Genomic DNA, 19,705 nt, shown 5'->3' with positions numbered 1-19,705 from the left:
TGCCTGCCTCTTCTTCCTCTCCTGGCATTCATTAAAACACAATGGCAGCCTGAGTGAGACTGGCTGATGATTGGCTACTGCCCCTCTTGCTGTGCTTGCCTATCAGTGAGTAGAACTCGCTAGGTTGATGGTTCAGACAGGTGTGTGTGTGTGTGTGTGTGTGTTCCTGTCTTGGCATCACAGTGAGAACCATTTTCCCGATTTCACCATCAAATTGAGGACCGTTTGTACCAAAGTGAGGACATTTTGCTGGTCTTCACGACCTATTTTGCTAACGGTTAGGTTTAGGACTAAGATGTGAATTGAGTTAAGGTTAGGGTTCAGGTTAGGGTGAGGCATGCACTGGTAATGGTTAGGTTTAGGGTTATTGTCAGGGTTAGGGCATAGAAAGGGTTGAAAATGACTGAAAATTAATGGAAGTCAATGGGAGTCAACACATGGTCCTCACTACACATAGCAAAACAAGAGTGTGTGTGTGTGTGAGTGTGTGTGTGTGTGTGTGTGTTTTCTATCCAAGCTGCACATTTGTGTGGCGCTTGCATGTAGGTATATATAAAATTGAACAACTTGATCCTAAATGTCATAATTGGAGTTATGCAAGGATATGGCTGAGATTTAGGAGGACAGAGATAAAGAGGAGGAAAACAGTAAAAAGGAAGAATAGAGTGACGAAGAGGTCTGAGATGATAAGGATGAAGATGAATTGGTTGAAGGGATCCTTGCAGATCTAAAATTAATTTTGAAACAGCCAGTCAGTCTACCATTTCTTCCATAGTGGGTCATGGGGGAGCTGGTTCCTATCTCCAGCAGTCTATGGGCAGGAGGCGGGGTCACCCTGGACAGGTCGCCAGTTCATCACAGGGCAACACAGACACATACGGGACAAACAACCACGCACACACTCATTCACACCTAAGGGCAATGAGAGACCAATTAACCTAACAGCATTAGCTTTTTTTTTTTTTTTTGGACAGGGTTAGGGTTAGGAGGAAGCCGGAGTACCCGGAGAGAACCCACGCATGCACGGGGAGAACATGTAAACTCCATGCAGAAAGACCTCTGGCCAGGACTCGAACTCAGGACCTTCTTGCTGCAAGGCAACAGTGCTACCGACTGTTCTACCGCGCAGCCTGTTTCATTTTGAAACAGTTCTGATCAAATTTACTCTGAGCTTTCAATCTCAGTTGTACCAGAAATTCCCATGCAATAACATGTAGCACAGAGACAAGAAAAGTACCAGTTATGTCAGACCCAACATATACAATCCCTGCCCAATCAACCCACATACCCCACAGCTTTGAGATACAGCTCTAAATACATCTCAGTGGGACGAGGCCCAGAATATGCTGGAGGGACTGCGTATCCCTTCTTGCCTGGCAATGTCTTGGACTCTCCCAGTATGAGCTGGAGAATGTCACCGGGGGGGAGAGGGACGTCCGGGTTTCCCTTCTGGACCCGTTATCTGACCCAATATCAGACAAGCAGATTACAAAGGATGGATGGATCCATACAGTACAGACCAAAAGTTTGGACACACCTTCTCATTCAAAGAGTTGTCTTTATTTTCATGACTATGAATATTGTAGCTGACCCCAAACACACCTCCAGGCTGTGTAAGGGCTATTTGACCGAGAAGGAGAGTGATGGGGTGCTGCGCCAGATGACCTGGCCTCCACAGTCACTGGATCTGAACCCAATCGAGATGGTTTGGGGTGAGTTGGACCGCAGAGTGAAGGCAAAAAGGCCAACAAGTGCTAAGCATCTCTGGGAACTCCTTCAAGACTGTTGGAAAACCATTTCAGGTGACTACCTCTTGAAGCTCATCAACAGAATGCCAAGAGTGTGCAGAGCAGTAATCACAGCAAAAGGTGGCTACTTTGAAGAACCTAGAATATAAGACATATTTTCAGTTGTTTCACACTTTTTTGTTCAGTATATAACTCCACATGTGTTAATTCATAGTTTTGAGGCCTTCAGTGTGAAGCTACAATATTCATAGTCATGAAAATAAAGAAAACTCTTTGAATGAGAAGGTGTGTCCAAACGTTTGGACTGTACTGTAAATTGGATGTTTTATTTTGGTGTTCATTCAATGAGCAGACCTACACTGTTACCATTGTTCTGTGATGATCTGGAGCTTGATGCGTCCTCATGGTAAATAAAGTTTCATGCACCTCTACATATTTGGTTGTGATCCTAGCTCTGCTTGTGCTTTTCTTTTTTTGCCTGATGATGTGACTCAAACAGCATCTGTCACGGATCAGCTCCTCTGTCCTCATACACACGTGTACAGGAAATACAAAAAACCATCGAAACTTGGCAGCAGAATCTGGGTCACGGCTGTGCCAGGGTGTCTGGGAAAACTGACAAACAGTGTGGCAAAATGCAAAAATAAACTTTATGGTGAAAACTGGGGCAGAGACTTTGGAAAAGAGGATTTTAAAATGCTTATACACAGGATTAAATTCTAAGACAGTTTGATATAAAGTAACCTCCATGTTATTTATTTGTATCATGTAACTTCTCATTTGATTCCTGTGGTCTCTCCAGCAGTGGATCCTTCATCCAGCGCTCCACTTATTTTTCGTATAAACTGTTGCTTAATGTCTTCAATGTTGTATGAGTCTAACAAAACTCATTAAGCCAAAGATAACATAATTTTCTGCTTTAACAGACCCTGTTGAGGAATAACAGCCAGACCTTTTGCCTTGTTAAACCCGAGCAGATTTGGGATGAGGTTTTCAAACCATTCATATCAACAGAACCCTGTCTGTTTTTTCGTGCAGGGCACTTCACTTATTGTTGTAAAGTGAAAATAGTGTAACAAAATAAAAGTTTGGAAATAGTGAAATTTTTCTTGCCATAAACAAATGAAGTCACCTGCAAAAGCAGGAGATGGTGGCACGTTTCAGGCAGCATTTACAAGCATGTGCCTGGTGTTTACTAACCACCAGACGTTTTTCTTGGCAGGCCTGACAGACCTATTAAACTATACATACACCCACGGCACAATGAAACAAATACTAGTGGAAATCTGGAGTCAGTGGGGATGTGAGCTTATAACTCCAGCTTCTTGGGGGTAAGGGCAGCCACTGTATTCCACAGCCTCTTTTTGGAAAGTAATTCCCTGTCTGAGTTTGTTAGAATGATGCTTAATCAAACAGAAAACAGCAGAGAGATGATGTCTGGGGGAGAAACCATAAAGAAGTGAGAGGATATGTGAAAAAAGCTGAGGGGATGAAAGAGGAGAAAGTGCTAAAATTCACCTTTTTTATTTTTTAAAAACCACAGCAAAATCACATGGAAAATTACAATTATTTGATGTTTTTTGCATCTGGTGGACACATTTAACTCAATAAATTATGGTCACCCTGCTTTTCACCAAGTGATGGTGGAAATCACAGCTGCCTTTTCATTTAAGCACAAAGAGCGAATAAGTAGCAGGTGCATACAGTTTGTTCTGCCTTTCAATGGGTCAATTCAAAGAATTTTCATGCAGGGTATGGAAGGGTCCCCTTCTTGAACTGGCACCTTAACGTGGTGGAGGGGTTTGAGTGCTCGAATGATCCTTAAGGCTATGTTGTCTGGGGCTTAAATGCCCCTGGTAAGGTCTCCCATGGCAAACTAGGCTCTAGGTGACGGGAGAGGTTCAAGACACCTTCATGAGGACTACTAAATCGAGGCACGTGACGTCGCCCAGTACAGCGGAGCCGGGGTCCCACCCTGGAGCCAGACCTGGAGTCGAGACTCGTTGGAGAGCGCCTCGTGGTCGGGTTGCTCCTCGCGGGACCCGGCCTGACCAAGCCCGAATGAGAGAAGCGAGGCCATTCCCCAGTGGGCCCACCACCTGCAGGGGGAACCGTGAGGGATTGGTGCTTAGGCTGGCTCTAGGGACGTGGAATGTCACCTCGCTGGGGGGGAAGGAGCCTGAGCTTGTGCGAGAGGTCGAGAGATATCGACTAGAAATAGTTGGGCTCGCCTCTACGCACAGCGTGGGCTCTGGAACCTATCTCCTTGAGAGGGGTTGGACTCTCTTCTACTCTGGAGTGGCCCACGGGGAGAGGCGGCGGGCTGGGTGGGTTTGCTTGTTGCCCCCCAGCTCAGCCGTATCGTGTTGGAAACCACAACACGCATCCCTGCGCCTTTGGGTTGGGGACAGGTCTCTGTGATTGTTGTTTCGGCCTACGGGCTGAGCGGTAGGCAGGAGGTCAATGATTAACTTTGTTGTCGTATCATCAGACCTTCAGTCGCATGTTTTGGACACTCGGGTGAAGAGGGGCTGAGCTGATCACCACCTGGTGGTGAGTTGGAACCGCTGGAAGAGGAGAAAGCCGGACAGACTTGGCAGGCCCAAGCGCATAGTGAGGGTCTGCTGGGAACGTCTGGCGGAGCCCTCAACCAGGGATGTATTCAACTCCCAACTCCGGGAGAGCTTTGACCAGGTTCCAGGGGATGTTGGAGACATAGAGTCCGAGTGGATCATGTTCTCCGCATCTATTGTCGATGCTGCTGCCTGTAGCTGGGGCCGAAAGGTCTGCAGTGCCTGTAGTAGCGGCAAGCCCGAACCTGGTGGTGGACATCGGCAGTAAGGGACGCTGTCAAGCTGAAGAAGGAGTCCTATAAGCTGTGGTTGGCTTGTGGGACGGGCTGACGGGTACCGTGAGGCTAAGCGTGCCGCGGCCCGGGCTGTGGCAGAGGCAAAAACTTGGGCCTGGGAGAAGTTTGGCGAGGCCATGGAAAAGGACTACCGGTTGGCCTCGAAGCGATTCTGGCAAACCGTCCGGCGCCTCAGGAGGGGGAAGCAGCGCTTCGCCAACACTGTTTACAGTGGGGGTGGGAGGCTGCTGACCTTGAATGGGGACATTATCGTGCGGCTGGAAGGTGTTCTTCGAGGACCTCCTCAATCCTGCCATCACACATTCCCTGGTGGAAACAGAGGCTGGGGACTTGGGGTTAGACTCTTTCATCACCCGGGCTGAAGTCACTGAGGTGGATAAAAAGCTGTGGCAGGGCTTCAGGGGTGGATGAGATCCGCCCTGAGTACCTCAAGTCTCTGGATGTTGTTGGGCTGTCATGGTTGACACGCCTCTTCAACACTGCATGGCGGTCGGGGACAGTGCCTCTGGACTGGCAGACTGGGGTGGTGGTCCCCCTTCATAAGAAGGGGGATCGGAGGTTGTGTTCCGACTACAGGGGGATCACACTCCTCAGCCTCCCTGGTAAGGCCTACGCCAGAGTATTGGAGAGGAGAGTCCGGCCGTTAGTCGAACCTCGGCTTCAGGAGGAGCAGTGTGGTTTTCGTCCCGGCCGTGGAACACTGGACCAGCTCTATACCCTCTACAGGCCTGGAGAAAGCATTCAACTGTGTCCCTCGTGATGCCCTGTGGGGGGTGCTCCAGGAGTATGGAATCAAGGGCCCTTTATTAGGGTCCATCCGGTCTCTGTACAAGCGGAGCAGGAGTTTGGTCCGCATTACCGGCACTAAGTCAGACCTGTTCCCGGTGCATGTTGGACTCCGGCAGGGCTGCCCTTTGTCACCGGTCCTGTTCATAACTTCTATGGACAGGATTTCTAGGCACAGCCAAGGGCCGGAGGGGGTCTGGTTTGTGGACCAGAGGATTTCGTCTCTTCTTTTTGCAGATGATGTGGTCCTGCTGGCCCCCTCTAGCCAAGACCTACAGCATGCGCTGGGGCGGTTCACAGCCGAGTGTGAAGCGGCTAGGATAAAGATCAGCTCCTCCAAGTCCAAGGCCATGGTGAAGGGTGGCTTGGCCTCTTCAGGTAGGATGGGAGTTCCTGCCTCAAGTGGAGGAGTTTAAGTATCTCGGGGTCTTGTTCACAAGTGAGGGAAGAATGGAGCGGGAGATCGACAGACGGATCGGTGCGGCTGCCACAGTAATGGGGGCACTGTGCCGGTCCGTTGTGATGAAGAGAGAGCTGAGCCGAAAATAGAAGCTCTCGATTTACCGGTCGGTCTACGTTCCTATCCTCACCTATGGCCATGAACCTTGGGTCATGACCGAAAGAACGAGATCCCGGATAAAAGCGGCTGAAATGAGCTTCCTCCGTAGGGTGGCCTGGCACTCCCTTAGAGATAAGGTGAGGAGCTCGGCCATCCGGGAGGGGCTCGGAGTAGAGCCGCTGCTCCTCCACATCGAGAGGAGCCATTGAGGTGGCTCGGACATCTATACTGGATGCCTCCTGGACGCCTTCCTCGCGAGGTGTTTCAGGCCAGCCGAGAGACATAATCCCTCCAGCATGTCCTGGGGCTCCTCCCGGTGGGACGTGCCGGGTGTGTCTGCTGAGTCTGCTGCCCCCGCGACCCGGTCCCGGATAAAGCGGAAGACGACGAGAACGGGTATGGAGGGGTATGTAGAGGGGTTGCCAGACTGCAGTCCAGGCATATTCCCTGGATTATATCCTGACTGCAGAACCTTAGGTACCCGAATATTAAAGTTATCTTTTTTGACCACCTCCACGCATACTGGCTCTGCCCACCAATACAGAACGTCTGGAAAGTGACCATCAAACTATCCAGGGATGAGAAAGGAAAAAGGGCAACAAAATATAATATCACAAAACATGTTTTTAGTTATCTCCTTTCTTTTTTTCTTATTTCATTTCATTCCAATGCTGCGTTTCATTAACTTCGAAAGTTGGAACTGGGAAGTCAGAATTTATGTCATCTCCGAGTTGTAACATTCTAGTTTCCTGCTTGTTTTCGTTCATATTGCTAGCAACTGTAACAGGAGTCTTACTACAATAACAATGACAATAACACTGATCCACGCAGTATTTCATGCACACAAACACCGTTGAAACATCACGTCTTATAATCACTGATAAGCAGAACATGTCAACAGACTACTTATTACATAAATAATAAAGAACTGCTAAAAACAGTCAAAGTAAGAAATTTTTACATTGTTGATGTGAGTAGCAGCCATCTTGAATGTGGAAGTTGGGTATGGTCTTGTTGCTCTGACTTTCCGAATTGTAGATTCGAACAGGTCGTTCCAGTTTTCCACTCTGAAGTCGGAATGTCCAAGTTCAGACCAATGCACTGTAAAAGTCAGAGATCCAATAAAACACTTCCTATCTTCTTCTAGGTCCTGGTTCATTTCTGTTGCTGGAAAAAGCTTCTATCTAGAGACCTTTGGAATAGTGTCCTCTGCACAAAACAGGAAACCTTTATCTGGCGCTGAAGACCCGATGATATTTATTTGCTTGGGAAGAGACACGGGCGCATTGCAATCACTCAGTCGACCGTGCACTTTTCAAAAAACCCAAATGTTCTGGAGTCACAAAGGAGGTCTTGTACACACAACACAATGGTTGTAAAGTAAAAGTAAAAGTTCATGCTTTTAACCGTGCATCCATGAATGCTTACAAGCCCATTGAGAACTAAAAATAACATTATAGAGTAATTGACTGAAATTCCTTCACAACAATCTTAGAGGGTGAGAACCTCTGAGTTTGTCTTGCAAAGGTGGTTTTATGTGTTTTTGAGAGGTTGACTCCATGTTGTGAAAAATAATATTGAATAACTTAGACAGGGAGGTGATCCATTTTGTAATAAGTGCTTACAACTGTGCATTAAGATTGATGACGGCCTAAATAGTCATCAGTAGCATAAACGAGTGTTTAGTTAAAATATATTTGAAAAGTTTTCATGAGTGGCAACAGGAAATGAACCTTTCTTCCATGATAGTCAATGTTGTGTCTAAGGAAAGATTAATGCAATAAATCTAAAGGTTATATTTTCCAGTAAAATGAATTTTAACTGTATTTGTGAACAAGTCAAACAAGTTGTTTGGGTTTTGAGTTTCTCTGAATTAATTCACACTCCTGACCCAAATGCTTGAGTTTTGGAGAAAGAGAAGCCGGGTCTTCTGCTTTAACATCTGTAGGATACAATAAAGCTACAACATTGATTAATTTCCTTCTTTGCCCCGAAACAAATCAATTATATCCTCTCATCAAGCAGAGAGCATGAGTCTGTCTCATATCTTTGACTCATATTTGCTATTTCTTCAAACAAGTCATCATCTCCTAAGTCCACAAGCTCAGTTTATATCCACATTGGAAGTTGCAAGTGCCTAAAATATACTTATAGCTTTTAGCAGTCTTTCCAAACACTGATTTTAAATCTGGTCATGGTTTTAAGGTTAAGACTTCCACAAATGCCCTGCCTGAAGGGTCCAGCTGCCTTGTGACAGTTTCTCTTTTCCCATGTTATCAGATTTTCGCTTCTTATTGCGTCTGGTTCCCATTCTGCCTGATAAGGTTTAGATCGAACCATCCTGAGTTTCAAACAGCTGGAACCCTGAATGGATGATCCGGAGAGGGAAAAGGACAAGGAAGAAAATAAGAGCATGATGGAGATATCTGAGGAACAAAAACACTACAGATAACGCAAACAGAACGCTAAGAGAAATGGTTGAGGAAGACATTCCATATCTGGTCTGAGAAATCAGTAAACGTTCTTTTAAGGTAAAAACCAACAACTAATATTCCTGCTGTAGGACATAATAACAGACTCTGGTATCTATGTTTAAACCCTAATCTGTTTCAACAGGTAATTAGTTCCCAACTTTTTATTTCTATTTGTGATTTATTGAAGTTATTTATGGACATGGTGAATGTCCTGCCTCATGATTGGTCTCAGGTCACAACAGAATACAGGAAACAGGTCTGATACAGATTTAGATGTGACATCTGGTGACATCTGGTGGATTGATATTGTATAGTTCCTTTATATCCACGGTCTGCATGGAAAGTAAATGCAAAGTAAACAAGCTGAAATTAATCTGAATGGATCTTAAGAACTTGATGTGTTGCTTTTGGTCACCAATAGCCCCTTTTCCACCTAAAGTCCCAGGATTTTAAGCTCCATGATTTGTTTTACCAGGGTAATAGGAATCCCAGGGAATCTCATATGTAAGAATATAGAATTACAGGGAATTGATACCTTGACTGTCTAATCATAAGCAAATATTTATATAAAGTAGAAGATGCATAGAGAGTAGAGCAGAGGATGGCATAGAGTTTCTGCATCCAAACCAGGAACTGTGGTCTCTCCTCCTGCAGAGCCTTCTGCATAAAACTATGAAAAATTCAAATATTAAAGAGTTCATACTCCACTAAGTCAGGTTTACATGAAGACAGTCTTAGGGAAATGTGTATTTTTATGTACATGGAAAATGTAAAGGGCTCTGATCATCAGGACTGCATTAAAACATTTGTTTTACAGAACTGCAGCAAAATGGTTCATTATTAATTCCAACAATAACTTAAAATGTCACATATTTCCAGGGCTTGTACTTGCAGTTATTCACCACAAACTACTATTCACTTTCAGCTGCCACAAACGGATAACAGGTAGCAGGAAATGCCAGAGTGCCGGGCCAAGATCAGGCAGCGGTTAGTGAGGAAGTCCCAGTCCAGCCAACCGGTTAGGATAGCCTAGCTTACCAGCCAGACCAGCCTGTAAGTGGAGCTCCGCTGCTCTGAAAACTCAGAAAAAACATTTACATGTAGGCTCATTCTGGATGAACTGACTGCACAGATGAAGTCTTGAGGTGTACTCTCTGGCTTAAAAACATCTTAAAACTACTTTTGTGACAAATTAATGGTGTAAAAACAATTAATTTGTATAGTAACCTCTGGCATTACTGAAGCTGCAGGTGCCATGCATTGCTGCACACAACCTTTAACTCTTTAGGAAATCCCGGGGAAAACTGAAAATACCACGTCCAGAGTAGGACCGTTTACCAGTGAAAGTAAAGCTTCGGCAAAGTGAAATTACCTGGGTAAATTTGTTTCAAAATGCGACCTGCACTTTACAAAGCGTAGTGCTTTGTAAAGTCAATGGAAAGGGGCTAAAGCTGTTATCATGCTCTCTTGGTTTGGTGGTTTTTGATTAAGATCTTAATGATTGCCTTTAGAACGATCAACAGGAGATTTGCTGCTCTTTAAATTTACAAAACAACTTTTAAATGAACTAATTAATCCTAAAACAGGAGTCAGTCACTTATAATAGAAGCTCATATCATCTTTTGGTGTGTTCAGTAGTCAAAGATCATTACATTTTTGATACTGGTAATGAGAATAAAGAACATATAATCTGTTTACTTAAATATTTAAAGTTAATCTGTAAACTGATCAATGGACGTCCCCCTCCAATGTACTGGGACCGCCATTTCTTAAACGGTTTAACTGCTACTGTAAAATACTGTAAAATAAGATGGATCTTGTTTTAATCACATATAGGAGCTGTTGTGTAGTTAAAGATCGTTTATCAGGATTTCACATCCAAACAAGGTTGAAATGTCAAGATAGAAGCTGCTGCTGCTCGCACTTCACCAGGTTGTCTAGAAACAGCACCCCCTTGTTGAATCCCAGAACTAATGTAGTTGGAGGGGAATCCCACACCAGCTATGCAAAGCATGTTTAAATGCATTTAAGTATTAATTATCGCTTAACATTATCTTTGCATGCAAATAAAAAGTGCTTTGGATACATTTTTGCAATATTTCATCAAATTGTTCAACCCAACTCTGGGCTGTTATGTGAAAACATCTCAATAAATTGAAATGTCATTGAAAGGTTCGTTTTTCAGTAAATAAGTCAAAAAGTGAAACTCATGTATTACATAGAAAATGTCCAGTCACATTGATTATTATTCTCAGTATTTATTGCTCCCAGTTTGGATGATAACGGTGTACATCTACTGAAAACTGTGAATGGGCTTGGCATCACTATTTCCTTCCACTGTACTTTCTATTTTTATGCTTTTTGAGTGGATGTATTAACATAAATATACTTTTCTTATTTTTTGAGAAGTGCATGCTTTACTTAAAGCTCAACTGTCTTTCTTTTTCTTCTCCTGGGTAGGAATCTGATTATGTGTTAATTATGGGCCATGATTTAGCAACAAAATAAGGTAACGAAGTGATGAAGGTGTGAATTGAGCCAGAGCCCAACAATGTTCTCTTCAGAGCTTAACTGTGTAGGTTAATGTGTAGATTACCATGGTTTGGATATGTTCAGAAAACAGAAAGGAGAGCAGTGACAACATTAATGGTAGAGAAAGAAAATTGTCTGGATAATGAAGGTTAATCATAATCGCAGTTTAAAGCAGCATATCAGAATAAATATTTTCCTGATATCGTGCAGCCCTAGACAAAATTCATATATATTGTGACCTTTAAGATCTTTAAATGCTTTCTTGCATCACATCATCTGAATTTATGTAATATGCAAATGATTTTGACTGAAACAAAGATTTTTATGGGGCCTTGATGTGAAATCTTGAATACAACATAGAAAAATTAAAACCAGCTGTCACCTTTCCACAGTTTATTTCCTTCTAAAATAATTCATACAAAGGCATACAGTCACAAACATATCTTTTTCAGGTTGTCATCATTTGACCAAAAATAATGATATTTACTGTAGAATATAGAATATGTATACTGTATATTGCTACGCCTACTACTTTACCATAAAGGAGAGGCAACAGTGGACTGTGTGTTACTACCAGGGATGGAATTTCAAGGAGCACCTACACTGGTTAAGAGCTGTTGTTTTTACCCGGCACCCATCGGCTTAAAGGAGGAATGTTTGCTCTTTGTGTCAGGAAAAACCAGAACAGAATTACAGCCATTTGGTGGAGATCAGAGATCAGAATGTTATCTCAGGACCTTTAGGGCCCCAGATTTTACAAACAATGGGCTAGGCTTTAAAATGCTCAGCAATGGCAAGAGAAATGTCCATCCCTGATTGCTACGCTTACTACCTCACCATGAAGAAGACCAGGTAGGCAACAGTAAACTATTTTTTACTACTCAGCTGCTGGTAGGAGGGGATCTAGAAAATTACTGACCTCATCACGACTTAGCTGGAGTTTTGGGTATTTTACTGCCGGAATTGCAGAAATTATTTTGAATTCAGCATGTTAAAGCATCAGACACTGAATACCATTTCTAACCACATCTTATTTCACGGTTACACTGTAAATTTTGATATAGCCTGATTGGAGGGTACTAACTAACACCCCCCTCTACCAGCGCTGCCTTTTTAGACACAGATACAACCAAGTCACGTTGACACAGGCAAGCAGAACACCATATGTACACATAACACAGAGGTCACAGAGGGTGGTTAAATGGTACATTTGGGAAGGACCTAGCTTGACATGTTAAAGGGATACCAGTCTGTAGGACGTGGGATTCTCAGACACCTTGGTGAAAAATGCCCTTGCTTCTCTGTGTTCGTGTCTATTTGTGGAAAGCTGAAGGCTTTTCAAGACGATCAAACTGAGCAGCCGTTCTACCATTTTGGGAGAAGTCTAAAGTCTTGGCTTTACCCATGTTTACCTGTTTTTACTCTCAGTAACTATGGACTTCCCATCCCAAGAGCTGTAAGTTAGATTAATCAACTTAAAGTGCATAATAACAGATTTTATAGCCAGGAAACCTGTAAATACAAACAAATATGAAATGAAAATAAATAATTACTGGCCTTTTTATTTTCCTAATCACATAACCAATTTAAAAAACAGATTTTTCTGACACGTAAACAACCATTTGTGTCACGACTTCTAAAACAAGAAGCACGATGTTCTGTCTTGTAGACAGAAATCAAAAACCTTTTCAATGAGAATATGTCAAATAGGTTCGGGTCTGAGAATGTGGGTGAGCTCCGGAGAAATAAACAGAGAGGCCAGATTTCAGAAATTCAGTTAAAAACACTTTTTGCCTTTTGAGAATTATGAGAAAGATTCAAATCCTGCATTCAAGGGAAGCAACGACTCAAAGCAGGAGAAAGAGGACCAAACATTGTTCATGACAGCCAGAACAGATAGCTAGAGGAGGTGGTCTTTTGGTGTTGTTTGTGAGCACAAAGTTTTACTTTTCTCTGTCCTCTGCAAGTACAAGCAGCAGCTGATGTTAGAAGATTAGTACCTGCTCTCTCAAAATGTTTCTCCTGCATGTTTACCCACAACCTTTAGCTGCAGCATTGACTTGTTTTTTTCTCTTGTGTCTGAGACAAATTAGGAATGTTTGACTGCAACTGCTATCAGAGTATTTCACTTTGTCTTTCTACTTGTTTAGTATTAGTTTAAAATAAATGTAAATCCAAACTATATGTTGTTGTGGGGAAACTAACTGCAGACAGACTGAAAGAGGTTGAGTTGTGTGACTGACAGTGTCTTAAGTGAAAAATGCTTTGATGCCTGCAAAGACCTCTGAGACCTTCACACTCACTGCACAGATATCTAATATAATATAATGTAGGTTATTCTAGTTGAGAAAAGTAGGAGTGCTGCATCAAATTAAAAATGCTGGTCAGAAATTAGTGCAATGTCTATCTGAATGCTTCTAGAAGTTTTAAATCATTAAATACAAACCAGGTATGATAAACTTTTTTCCCACAGGACTGTTTTAAACTGTAAAAACGTCTCAGTGTGTTCTCTTATCAGTCTATACATTAAAATGACACACTGGTCAAGTGGTCCCAAGCAAGTATACCATTTTTCCACATCTCCTAAGCCTTTCTTCCCACTACACTTTCAGTTTGGGTCGAACATTTACACAAGTCCCCAGAGCAAAATGACATGCTCCTGAAACAAAACCAACAGAAGTAAACATCAGATCAACTTTATTTCTCGCTAAAGTTGTTCTTTTCTAATGCAACGGGACACGAAAAGGCAAGCAGGTAGAAAAACAAAAGCACTGAGTGGCATAAAAACACTTTAGAAAATAAAATGTTAGAAAAAAACTAGATTACCAACTGCGGAAACGTAGGTTCCTGAGATGGTGTGCAAAAAGCTGCCTCTTTTTTGGGGAACTTGCTAATTTAGGGACAAATAACAAGAAAAGTAAAAGTAGATATTGCATTCTCAAACCAGTTCTTGTTAACTGACTGGAATGCAAGTATCAGTATATCCTAAAATCTGTACACAGACAGGTTACATTCATCTCAAACCTATTAACTTTGTTTTTACATCAAACTAAGGAAAAGACACTGAAAAAAGAGAAACATGAAACCCTCTAACTCTAAACACCAACAGTCTAGAGACAGTGAATTTTAATCCTGTATTCTTTTTTTCCAAATCACTTTTTAAAATTATAATAATTTATTATCTTTTATTTCTGGTGAAGAATGAAAAAATCAGCAGTTGGGTTAGAGGACAACTGTCTTGGTTGTTGATTAAAGCATCTGTCAGTTATCATCATTATCTTCTCCTCCACCTCTGAAGTGTGACCTGTCTGTTGGGAAGCAGTTGGCAGGAGGTTGTTAATCCGACCTGAACCTGTCTGATAAACAAGCAGAAGGGCTACAGTTGGTCACTGGGATGCTGCTCTCTGTCACCCTCTGGTGGTTTCACTGTGTTTTGTCCTGGAGATGGTGCATGAGGAGGATGTGTGATAGCAGGCGGGAGGGTGTGTGTAATTGGCACAGCGCTTGGTACAATGCCTTCAACCGGTGGAGGAAGGCCACTGGCTGGCAAGCTCACCACTCCTGTGGGATACCTGTGGGGGAGACGAGAGATTGATGACTAAAGCTAAACTCTTACAGCAGCAGAGAGCCATCCAGACTGGAGACCTGCAACGTCTCACAAAACTATTCATACAACAATTGTGTTACATCACAACTACATAGCTTAGAGTATGCTATAGAGTTTTTATGTGACAGAGCAACACAAAAGGATGCATAATTGTTGTAAAAATGGTTAACTCCATTAGAGCAAAAGGACTGCAGCACAGACTGTTCAGATCACTACTAGACGAGGTTTATGCTGAACATGTGTTCTTATTCTTGCATGCAGAGGTCTCCTGGTTAAGACGTGGTAAACTGCTGCAGAAATTTGTTAAACTCTTTCTACAGATCTGACCATTGTTGGAAGCAAGAATGGAGAATCATAGAAAACTGTTAGATGAGGCTTTTTTTTTTACACGTCCTGTCGCTGTGTTTCAAGCATACCATATGGAGCATGTCCCAGGCCAGTTTTGCTCTACGAAAACGATATCTCAAGACAGTATCCTAATTGTGTGATTAACTTTAATAATTCCAGATTCAATCCATCATCAAAGTAGGCAGGCCACGTTAAAGTAACCTGTGCCTGCATGACCTTGGTCTAAGCGTGTGTCTGTGTGTGTGGTGGGTGTGCATATGTGTAGAAATAAGTATGTTTGTGCTGAGAGGGTGTATGTATGTGAGTGTGAGTTTGTCACCTGGATGTATACATTTGTAAGTGTGGTGAGAACGATAAAAGGCCGGTAATCCACATCACCGAAGAGCAGAAAAGGGCTGGTAGACGGGAAGGCCGCAGCCTTCCCAGGCAGCCTGACATAAAGCATCACTTCACAACCTCCTTCTGGCATAGACCTTACCAAGGAGGCTGAGGAGTGTGATCCCCATATAGTTGGAACACACCCGCCGGTCACCCTTTTTATAAAGGGGGACCACCACCCCAGTCTGGCAGTCCAGAGGCACTGTTCCCAACCGCCACGCAATGTGGAGGCGTGTCAGTCAACCATGACAGTCCAACAACATCCAGAGACTTGAGGTATTCAGGGCGGTTCTCATCCAACCCCAAAGCCCTGCCACCGCGAAGCTTTTTAACCACCTCGGTGACTTCAGCCTGGGTGTTTACAATTGACCAATATTATTTCACAGTGATAGTTGATTAACCCATGACCATCACTGAATGATGATGTCAAGTTCAACAGATTCTTTTTTCAAAATAAATGAACTATTGATATGAGTAAAAAGAAAAACATTTTGAGATTTTGAGATGTGTAGGTTTTTACTTCTCTGCCAAACAATGACAACAATTTTGATAGAATCTTTCCATGAATAATTTCTAAAGACCCTCCAAATGTTGTGAAACAGCCCAAATTTTAACAACCCTCCCAAAGCTATTTTTTCCCCAGCCCAATGTGTTCAAAAGAAGCCCAACCGGAGGACAAACCAGTGCGGTCTGGCAAATTGCACAGCAGTACACAGTTTACCCCAATGCCATAAAGAAAACACTAATCAACAACAACAATAAACATGCCGGAGCATAATGTGTACGTATGATGGTGCCCCCTTCAGGTTTCTGCCTGCCCCCTCATATATGCATGCCTAGAACAGGCCCTGCTACAGGCGCTGACTAGATCTTGAATCAAAACTAATAATTTCTTTCAGCCAGACTCAAACTCCAAAGATGATCTGTAGAAACATTTGATGCCACCGGTTGCTCATTCCAGGGCCTCTTCGTACCTGTAGGCTCCGTTCAGCTCAGAGTGGACTGCTGCAGGGTCAACTGCCCAGTGGTTGTTGGGTGTAAGGAACTCCTTATTCACACAGTTTTTTAGACTGTCTGGGATGCGACCTGAAAACAGAGACATGTGACAATAACGAACAAACAAACCAAGGGATAGAGTGTCTGGACAAGATTAGAAGGAGTGTTTAAGAATGTGCTGAAGATATGGAGAGCCACCAGGTAAATCATCAGAATGGGATAAAGCGACTAAAAATAAGGAAAGTACGAGGCTTTGGTTGAAGCTCTACAATCTCTTTCTTCTAAAAAAACTATGCAAATCTGTTTAGTTGCCACCGTGTTTCCATGGGTGTGCGTTCACCAACCTGTCACAGCTCTTCGGATTTCCCTCGCTGCCTCCTCCCTCATCTCCAATGATGCCTGTTCGCTGTACCAGGCAGCGTGTGGCGTGCAGATCAGGTTGGGAGCGTCCTTCAGTGGGCCTTGACTGAAGCTGCCACAGGGACAAACAGTGCGATTCGTATAAGCTGCAGAAAATTACTTTATCAGGGTGTCCGCTGGGTTGTAAAAAGTATTAAAATATCGTAAATGAAATTAGCAAAAATTAAGGCTACTAAAAATGATTAAAAATAAACGTCAACGGGCGAGGTATTCATTTTTTCAACAACTACCCAACTATGAGTTTTTTCCCATTCGTGTTAAGTATAGGCCTGTCTCTTAAAAGTGGTGTCTGAGTACCAGGCTTTTGCTGAACTGCAGTCACCTGAATCAGGTGTGTTAAAGCAAGGAAACATCTAAGACATGCAGGTCACCAGACCTCAAGGACTGACTTTGGACACCCCTGATCTAGATTGTGCATTTATTACAGTTACATGGCTTTATCGTAGGAGGACAGATCTGTGTCCCACTGAAAACATTCCCAGCATGATTATTTCCTCAGTAAATTTAATACCTGAAAGGTTCTGTCTCATGAACATCCAGAGCAGCCCCACGTATCCTCCCCTCCTTCAGAGCCTGAGCCAGGGCCTTCTCATCCACCAGACCCCCCCTGGCGGTGTTCACCAGGAACGCCCCCTGCCGCATCTTTAACACGCATTCACACACAGATCGTTTAGCCACATATTTGGGGTTATGACTTTATATCACATTGAAAACGTGGCACGTTGGAATATTACAGAACTTATAGTGATATAAGGTTCTAACATAGCACAGTGATGGGTATCCCTGGTTTCTGCTGCTTTAATATTACCAGCTTTGAACCTTTGGAGTGTGTATGTAGGCGGGGAGTGTGTTCGTGCTCAGCCGACTTAGCGTACCTGTTTGATGGTGAAGTCATTGATCAGATGATGGTTGTGTTCGTTGAGGCTGCAGTGCAGAGAGACGCAGTCGGAGTGGAAGAGAAGGTCCTGAGAAGGAAGACAATCAGAGGTGACTATAAATCCCTTCTTTCAACCATTTCTGCTAATCATTTCTGTACGCCTCATGAGCAAAACTACCCTTTGGTTTTATTTTGGATCTCTAGTTAATAGATGAAAACATTTTACAGCAGCAGGACACATGCCACCTGCATGTTTACATTTACATCACAAAGTTCTGTCTTGCAGCATTTCCCCAGCAGCACCTGCTGCCTGCAGGCCCTTTACATACTGTTAAAGTTTTCTGATCAGTGGGTTAAATGTTACATTAAGCCTTAGGGGTTTGACTGAGACAGCTGCACACCATCAAAAACACATTTTCAGAGCAAAAAGCTCCATTTAATTAAGCTGAAGGCACAGAGATGTAGACATTAAAGTCTGTGTGGGTTTACCTGTAGTGTGGTGACCCGTTGGAGTCCCAGGGATCTTTCTACACCGTCGGCTAAATATGGGTCGTAGAAAATCACATTGAAGCCAAAAGTCTTGGCTCGCAGGGCTACAGCCTGGCCTACCCGGCCTGCAAACACATGAATACCCACAGGCAGTTAGGCACATAGGCAGATAACTGGGGCATTCATGCTGCCTTGTAAAAATATTCATACCCCTTAAACTTCGTCACGTTACAACCCCATTACTTGTATTTTCTAGAGATTGAATGTAATCCTATTTTCTCATATTTTCATTCTCCTGGATTAAGCTCCTTCCTATTAACCAGCTTCCCTGTCCTTGCAGAAGAACAACATCCCCACAGCATGATGCTGCCAGCACCATGTTTTACAGTGGGGATGCTCTATTCAGGGTGAGGTCCAGAATGTAGTTTTTCTCCATACACTGCATTTTGCATGTTGGCAACAAAGTTCTGTTTTGGTCTCCTGATCAGAGCACCTTCTTCCACTCGTTTGCTGAGTCCCCTACATGACTTCTGGTAAACTTCAAACAGGATGTTTAGTGAGTTCTTTTCATAAATAAGGGTAGAAAGGGCTGAATACCAATGTGTGCCATATTTGTTAGATTTTCTGTTTGTGATGAACATCAGTTGGTGCTGGAAGCACACTGACATCAGTGTCAACGCTCACCGAGCCCGATGAGTCCCAAAGTCTCTCCTCTGATCCTCGCCGCTCCTGATGCCACCTCTCGGATCTGCTCCACGCTCTGTACTCGTGTTCCTTCCCGCAGAGCCTGATGGGAAGAAAGAGTCATTATCACTTCGGAAACGAAGTAGGCACCACAGACACATCGAGATCCAGCTGTAATTCATGTCAGGACTGTGCACCAGAAGTTAAGTCCTTTCAGATATTGTGATGAGGGCTAGAATAAATGAGTCTATGCAATGATTTGAGGAACAAATCATTTTACTGTACCTTCTACACGTTACATCAACGTCTTTCAAATACAGCCACATTCTAAAGAAAATGAAATGTTTCAAGTTTGCTTATATGTCAGTGCACAGAGATTAGTTATTAGTTATTGTCGAAACTGAAATGGTGATGACTGAATGCACACCTCCAACAAATACACTCAGACTGAGTTCACTGAAATCTCCTTCCCAGGAGCGTTTGCTGTCTGGGCTGCAAAGCTACAAACCTGGTGCAGCCAGGTGGTGCGTCGGTACAGGGTGAGGATGTGACAGAGCGTGGAGTCTGCTGTCTCCTCCACTGACGCTGCTGGCATGTTACATACAGCTATGCCTGTTGGACGCAGAAGATCAGGGTTAGTCGCAGCTCATAGTGGGACGTTTGCGTAGATGTTTAGTGGAGAACCGTCTGCAGCAGGTCTGATATCAGCAGATTTTACGGCTAAACTACATTTCTACAATCACAGAGCTGCCTGGAGGAAGATGATGAAGGAATAAGAAGCAACAGACTTGCTATAATGACGCTGGGACAGATTACACTTGATAAAGATATTTTGACGGTTTGCTGGCATTTTTTAGCAGATATTTGTATGCATTTAAGCATATTGCTAAAGTGTTTTACTCAAAAAAATATAATTGTAGCACCACTACCTAAATACA

At 43.3% G+C, this 19,705-nt stretch overlaps 1 protein-coding gene across 2 annotated transcripts in view; it reads right to left on the bottom strand.

Annotated features, from left to right (window-relative positions):
• Positions 1-11,346: 11,346 nt before the first annotated feature.
• The window catches only part of LOC124859886 (C-terminal binding protein 1), a 37,654-nt gene continuing 29,295 nt past the window's right edge, over positions 11,347-19,705 (bottom strand). For both annotated transcript variants that reach the window (XM_047352764.1, XM_047352763.1), the window contains exons 4-11: positions 19,276-19,379; positions 18,768-18,870; positions 18,084-18,208; positions 17,593-17,682; positions 17,229-17,359; positions 16,642-16,769; positions 16,276-16,387; positions 11,347-14,540 (exon numbers count right to left, since the gene is read on the bottom strand). In XM_047352764.1, coding sequence (XP_047208720.1) covers positions 14,345-14,540; positions 16,276-16,387; positions 16,642-16,769; positions 17,229-17,359; positions 17,593-17,682; positions 18,084-18,208; positions 18,768-18,870; positions 19,276-19,379 — 989 coding nt within the window. In that variant the 3' untranslated portion in view covers positions 11,347-14,344. The remainder of the gene's footprint in view (positions 14,541-16,275; positions 16,388-16,641; positions 16,770-17,228; positions 17,360-17,592; positions 17,683-18,083; positions 18,209-18,767; positions 18,871-19,275; positions 19,380-19,705) is intronic.

This window comes from Girardinichthys multiradiatus, chromosome 23 (genome assembly GCF_021462225.1).
Source record: "Girardinichthys multiradiatus isolate DD_20200921_A chromosome 23, DD_fGirMul_XY1, whole genome shotgun sequence".
Lineage (NCBI taxonomy): Eukaryota > Metazoa > Chordata > Actinopteri > Cyprinodontiformes > Goodeidae > Girardinichthys > Girardinichthys multiradiatus.
This window is presented reverse-complemented; position numbering and strand designations above follow the sequence as displayed.